Raw genomic sequence first — 7,111 nt, 5'->3', positions numbered from 1 at the left:
GAAATCCCTCTGGACAGCACAGGTTCTGCTGACATTCTAAACCCTTATGACTAAAGGAATTCCCGGTCCCTGTTCTCCAGTAATAGTTCTCCTAAATTGTGACCTAGCCAATGGACTTGTTGCCAGACTCAAAAACTTTTCTTTATATTCATTACAAGGACCATTCAAATTTAAAAGACTACCACACTGTGGAATTAACTAAGAAGCACTTTTTCTCATTTTCTTCCAGTTTGAAGAGAAGTATATACAATCTCCAGAAGATTTGGAAAAATTAAGAGATGGTAAGATCGAGTGTCTGAATGTCACTGATAGGGCTGGCCAGATAGCTCAGTGGGTTAAAGTGCCTGCTTAGGCAAATGCTGGGGCTCGGGGTTTGACCCCTGCCATGCCTTGTCAGGCCCACCCCTGGGCACGCTGAGATGGAGAATGAGACTGGGCATGGTGGCACGCACCTGTAATCCCAGCACTTGGGAGGCTGAAAACAGGAGGATCACTACAAGTTCAACCTGTGCAGTGAGACCCTGTAGACCCCTATTAAATATATTTTTAAAAATAAATTTGAGTCTCACTAATCAGAGTTTGCAGTATAAAATTTGAACACTGTATTAGCCAGCTGTCTTGCTGTCCAGGCACAATGTCTGACACCCACAATCCAGAGGAGGAGAGATTTAATCTGGATCTTGTTTTTGGGATTCAGCCCAAGGCATACCCATCGTGGCAGCAGGGTATAGTGGGGCAGAGATGCTCAGCTCATGACAATAGGGAACAGAACAAAGAAACAATGCTGGAACGTGATGGGGAGCAGGCCCTGCACAGTGCTCTAATCCATAACTCCATGACCCACCCAGACACATCGAGGAGTATACTCTTCTGCTAGTTATTTCTTAATCCAATGGAGTTGACTTATCCTCAATCATAGTCATAATCCCCCTTTGTCAACTTCACAACCAAATAATTCTCCATATTTAATCTTCAAATAAAAAAATATCAAGGTCATAATTCAAACTAATGTACTGAAATTCTTGTGGGTTGTTCGGTCTCCCACCTGGCAATGTGGCACACAGATGAAAAAAGACAGAGAGAGAGAGAGAGAGATCTGCAGTTGAGGAGGTTCTGGGATGACCGATTGCTCTCAGTGGAACAAAGGGCCCAAGAGTCCAAGTGCCCACGTTTTTTATTGGCACTAACCAGGGAGGCAGCTGGGTGTCAAGGCAGAATGTGAGGGAAGAAATGCTTTGCAGACAAGGCGTGTAAGTGAGAAACACCACACTCTTGCCCCAGGCACAGAGGCTCCCGGTTAGTGGTGCTGCAGGAAGCTTGATCCCCGCAATGCTGGCGCTTTCCCTGCCGGGCAGGTACAGTCATCTCTGAGTGCCAAGGCCTTGGCTGAGGGGTTACCTGTGTCTTAGCCCTGGAACCTCGCAGGCTCTCGCTCAAGCCTCCGTTCCAGCTGTCAACAGGAAAGTGACTCTTGCCTGTGTGCCATGACCTTGCCACCCTGAGACACATTATGCCTCAGCCAGGCTCAGCCACATTCTTTTGGCCAACTAAGAGGACATCTGCTTCTAAATATCCAGCTCTGCACATCTCAGAAGAAAGGGTTAAACGAAAGTTCAGGTAAATAGAGTCAAAGAGCTTCATTTCTCAGGAGAATGTGGCTGGACAGTCTTCAACATGGATATAATAGAACTATTCCACATACAACTGGGAAAATAATTCCTTCCCCAAAGTCTCAACAATTCCTGTAGTCCAGCTCCAAGTCTCTTCTGAGACTCAAGGCAAATTCTTAGTTATAAGCCTCTGTAAGAAGAAAAAAACTAGACAATCCCAAATTTACAATTGCACAGAGTAAATATTCCAAGAACGAGAAATAGAGGACATAGGAAAGAGCAGAACCACATCAAAACAGAAATCCAGCAAGGGGAACATGAGATCCAGGGGCTCCATATCTGGCACCTGAGAAACTCCAAGGTAAAATGTAAGTTTTGAAGGGCTTGGGGAGACTCATTGGATGACCGCGTCAGTTGTAGCCTGCCTGGCTTCTTGGGCCAGCTTTACTCGTGGCCTCAGCTTTTCCTAGCTGATGTTTCATGACTCTGGCATCTTTTACGTCATACTCACTGACGTCATGCAACACTCGTATGCTGTAGGAGTGGTAGTGGGGAGCAGCAAGTGCTAAAACGTAAGGTGCGTCTTCTTAAGGAGCTCTTCCAGCTCTCAGGAATAGAAGGGGCTAGACCTCTCTGAGTCTTTGTCACTAAATGACCCCAGAGCCCTGAAAACATCCCCTCCTTGCTTTCTGTACCTTGTTCACACTGTACTCTGTTCATGATCTCACAGTTTCCGCCTATTGATACATGCACAAAAGCATACAGTAGGTAGCAGGAGGCAAAACGCATGGGGCAGTTGCCTTGAGCTTTTTCATTTATGGTTTGTTAGGGATGGATATCTAAGCCACACTCAGGTTGACATCACTACACAGAAATCTCAAAAGTGTTGATGAGTCTCATGACATCATGAGTGTTACTTTTGGAGCTCAACTCTGAACCTTCTGATCATAGTTGTTTTAGTTAATTTCCTCACAATCGAGACAAGATACCTAATACCAAAAGTCAAGAAGAAAACGGTCATTTTCTTCTTTGGCTCAAGAAGAAAAAGTTTGTAGAGGCTTTAGTTTGCAATCAGATGGCTCCAAGGAACTTCACAGAGCAGGAATAGTAAATGGGAAAGCAGGGCAGGAAGACAGCAGCAGCAGTGAAGCAGCAAGCTGCAAGCAACCCTTCTTCTGTCCCTTGTATGATATCCAGGGGACACACGCTTATGGTGGGCAACAGTCACACCTATGATGAGACTCCCCATTATCCACACTTGGATCTATGTCAGCCCAACCAGGGGACTAATTTAATAATCACACACCCTTAATCCCAGCATCCTACCACCTAGAGCCAGAAACCTCTGAAGAAGCCCCACCTATGACCACATGAGACTTCGGAGAGACATCTAGATACAAGCAATAGCAGTATTCATGGAGATGCATAAAATACACAAAAAAAAGGGGGAGATATTGTGTGTGTATAAGGGAAATGAAAGACAAATGAATAGATTAAAAAGCAAAAGAAAGGTGGATAAGAAAAATGAAGGCCTACATGAAGCTACAAACAAACTGAAGATGGCCAAGTAATATTTCCCCTTTGTTTTACTGTTAGTCACTTGCACAAGTATAGTCTCATCCTCAAACACTGGGGGTCATAAACATTTCACCATCTCTTTACTTTTCCAATAGCGGGGCTCTTGATGTACCAGCAAGTACCCATGGTGGAGATGGATGGGATGAAACTGGTGCAGTCCAGAGCCATTCTCAACTACATCGCCACCAAGCACAACCTCTACGGAAAGGACACGAAGGAGAGACTCCTGTACGGTATATTTTTGCTTTCCTATGAGATCACAGAGAACATTTAGGTTCCACATTGATTGAACAGGACCATGGCAGGAAGACCCTAAGCAGCACAGCAGGGTGGCCCTAAGAGCCAGGCATGGCGGTGCACGCCTGTAATCCCAGCACTCAGCAGGCTACGGCAGGAGGATCGCTTTGAGTTCGAGGCCAGCCTGGGTTACATAGCAAGTTCAAGGCCAGCCTGAAATATGTGGATAGACCTTGTCTCAAAAAGCAAAAGCAAACAAGAGGCAGGGTGGGTCTAGACGTGTACAGGGAGGCAGCCAGAGCCAAGTCCTGGGGCTGAGGGAAGGGTGCAGCTGGGTGCACTCAGATGGCTGTGATTGCATCAGAGGACGCTGTTCTCAGGCACAGTGACAGACCTTTCAAACGCCACTAAAATGTGAAATCAGGAGGGTGAAGAAATCATGATCCCAGGTGCCCAGTACTTTATAAAGACCGAACTTTAGTCAACAGCTTGGGACAAGTGACACAATTTGAGGATAAGAAAAGAGTGTTTGGAGGTGGGCGGATCCAAAGGACTTAATTTTCAAGTTTCAGAAATTATAAAAATGATTGGGCTGGCCAAATAGCTCAGCGGATTAAAGTGCCTGCTTCCACAGAGCACAGTGACTGGGGTCAAATCCCCAGCGTCCCGTGCTGGCCCCACCCCTGGGGCACGCTGAGACTGTGATTGAGACTAGGCATGGTGGCATGTACCTGTAATCCCAGCTCTTGGGAAGCTGAACACAGGTGGATCACTATGAGTCTAATCTACATAGTGAGACCCTGTAGACCCTATAGGCCCTGCACTAAGTACAAGAAAAGTATAAAAATGATGACCTGGACCTAATTTACCTGCTTATTCTAAAGACAGGTCAGCTTGATGAATGTTAATGGTTCTCATGATACCAGGGCTACCAAAAGTATTTATTTTATGCTGGGCTAAAACAAGCAGAGCGACTCTTTAAAACCAAGCTATGGGTCTGGGGGTGCCTGTCCTGCCGAAGTGAATAAAAATAAAATCCTGTATGAAATTGCTAGCAGTTCCTCAAAAAGTTAAAAGCAGAATTATCCAGCAATTCCTCTGCTAGGTGTATGCCCATGGGAAAAGGAAATACCTTTTTAGATGTTTAGAAATTAGGGATAGGGAGATAGCTTGGCAGTCTGAGTGCCTGCCTGCAAATCTCAAGGGCCCAGGTTCAATCCCTGGTACTGCATGCCATGAAGACCACCAAAACCAGGCATGGTGGTGCATGCCTGTAATCCCGGAGCTGGGGAGGCTGAGACAGGAGGATCACTATGAGTCTGAGCTATGTAGCAAGGCCCTGTACCAAATAAATAACTAAATAAAAGATTTTTTTAAAGAAGAAAAGAAATATATTTAGCAGCCATTATTCATATTTTCAAAAGTAGAAGCACTCCAAAGGTCCAGGAGTGGATAGAGGGAAAAAATGTACTACAGGCATAAATGGTCATGAACAGAGATGAAGTGGTGATGTATTATATAATAGGGACAAATGTTCAAAATATTACATTGTATTTAGAAAGGGAAGGAAAAACAAAAGACCACCTCTTCCATGATTTTCCATGAAATGTTCACAACATTCAAAATTCATAGACCAGAAGGTATTAGTGGGTGCCTAGCTGGAATTAAGTGGAGTTGGGGAATGATCGCCAAAGGACACAAGAGTTCTTGAGAGTAGTTCATAAAAACGCCCTGAATAATGAATGCTGATGTTTACATAATTCTATAACTTTAATAAAAAATAAGAGGACTATATTTTCAAGGACTGACAGTTAAGTGTGTGAATATGCGACCACAAAAGCTGTCATATAAATTTCAAACTAACTGTAGAAAGCCCAACTTGAAATGACAAAAAGAAAAGTCTCCTACGGCGTGAGCTGCTTCTAATTGCATTTAACACACAGCAGTGACAGGGCTAAAGCCGCACTGCTGGAGCTGGACATGAGGCCAGTGATTGAAACAGATTTAAAAGATTGAGGAAATGTGCTTTTTTTCTCTTTTTTATATATTTAGTACAGAGTCAGCAGGGTCTCACTACACAGACCGGATTCGTAGTGCTCCTCCTGTTTTCAGCCTCCCAAGCCCTGGGATTACAGACGTGCACCACCATGCCCAGTCTCAATCGCTATCTCAGTGTGCCCCGGGGACAGAGCTGGCAGGGCAGGCAGGGAATCGAACCCCAACCCCTGTGTCTGCCTAAGCAGGCACTTCAACCTGCTGAGCTATCTGGCCAGCCCTGGAAGTGTGTTTTAGGGGAGAGAACTGGCAGAACCTTCACCACAAACATAACAGCGAGCCTCTGTGTGACTGAAAGGAACAGCACCAAGCCTGGGGAGCTTGTTTTCTAGGCATGCGGGGAGAAGGCAAGGCTGCAGGCAGGTGGCCCACGCAGGGCTGCAGACACTGCGGGCAGTTTTAGCGGTGACCACAGTGGTTCCCAGAGGCTGCTCTGCTCTGTGAATCTGGAGCACTGTAGGACGCAAAGGCCAATGCATAAGCAAAGCTCACAGTGGGACGGCTGACGTAGGAAAGCACCTGCGGGGGTGAATTACTTTGCAACAACCTGATGCTCTTATTTATTTAGATTTTAAACCAGAAAGTCTAAGAAAGGCACTGTTTGATTGGATGTGCTTGACTTCCAGGATTGACATGTACACAGAAGGCATGGTAGACTTATACGACATCATCTTACATCTGCCACTGACTCCTCCAGACCAAAAAGATGCCAAGATGGCTCAGATTAGCGAGAGAACGAAGGATCGTTACCTCCCTGTCTTTGAAAAAGTAAGTGAGTGTGCTCAGAGTTGGGGGCCCAGAGGCCTGGAGAAGCGCAGCGCCTGGGCGCTCCGAGAGCCTTCATCTTCCAGGGAGCCCTCCAAGCACCCAAACAGTAAGGCTCAGGGAGATAGCGAAGTGTGACCTTGCGGGACGCATCCTGTGGTTACGCCAAAGGTGTAATTTTTGAGCCAAAGTCAACTCCTTATGCCTCCATCTAGGAGTGACTACTCAATCGGGTGCCATGCTCCCAAGGAGCACTTGGTAGGTGGAGACTCTGAGCCGCTCTTTAGAGTGTGTGGCTCCTGCAGAAGGCCCGGGCTCGCGTTGCCCAGCAACCCGATGAGAACAGTGGCGCGAAGCAATGTTCTGACCTGGTGTAGAGAGGGGGTGGGGGCAGACGCCGGTCAGAAAGCGCTGTAGTGCCTGGAGAGTAAACCCAGAGACGCGAAGGAAAGATGGGGTGAAGAGATGGAGAGAAGGGGATGTAAAGAGGTGGTAAGGAAACGCCCTGCAGGACTTGAGGGTACGGGGCCTGGGAGATGGCTTAATAGAATAAGCGCAAGGGCCTGAGTTCAATCCCGGTTCCTTAAAAAAAAAAAAAAAAATCTAGACATTTAATTAGGCTAGATATACAGCTACTGTCTATTAATTCAATGAGAAGAAAGATTTGTAGCAATAGCATTTGCACAGGATATCATGTCTGCATCTTGTACTATGAATAACCACTACGAAGACAACAATATGCAATGTATTAATTGTTGGAACTGTCCTACTAATCGGTTTTGAAACTGTTTCATTGCTATTTGTTTCTCAGTAAAATTAATTAAAAACAATGAATTTTAAAAAAGGATTTGGGAGTCCGGTGCTCA

General features: G+C 45.7%; 1 protein-coding gene across 1 annotated transcript in view; it reads left to right on the top strand.

Annotated features, from left to right (window-relative positions):
* The first annotated feature begins 232 nt into the window (after nt 1-232).
* Nucleotides 233-7,111, top strand: part of LOC101581371 (glutathione S-transferase A-like) — a 17,410-nt gene continuing 10,531 nt past the window's right edge. The window contains exons 1-3 of the mRNA XM_012514029.2: nt 233-281; nt 3,284-3,416; nt 6,107-6,248. Coding sequence (XP_012369483.1) covers nt 3,295-3,416; nt 6,107-6,248 — 264 coding nt within the window. The 5' untranslated portion in view covers nt 233-281; nt 3,284-3,294. The remainder of the gene's footprint in view (nt 282-3,283; nt 3,417-6,106; nt 6,249-7,111) is intronic.

The sequence above is a fragment of the Octodon degus genome, unplaced genomic scaffold (genome assembly GCF_000260255.1).
Source record: "Octodon degus isolate 3935 unplaced genomic scaffold, OctDeg1.0 scaffold00022, whole genome shotgun sequence".
NCBI lineage: Eukaryota > Metazoa > Chordata > Mammalia > Rodentia > Octodontidae > Octodon > Octodon degus.
This window is presented reverse-complemented; position numbering and strand designations above follow the sequence as displayed.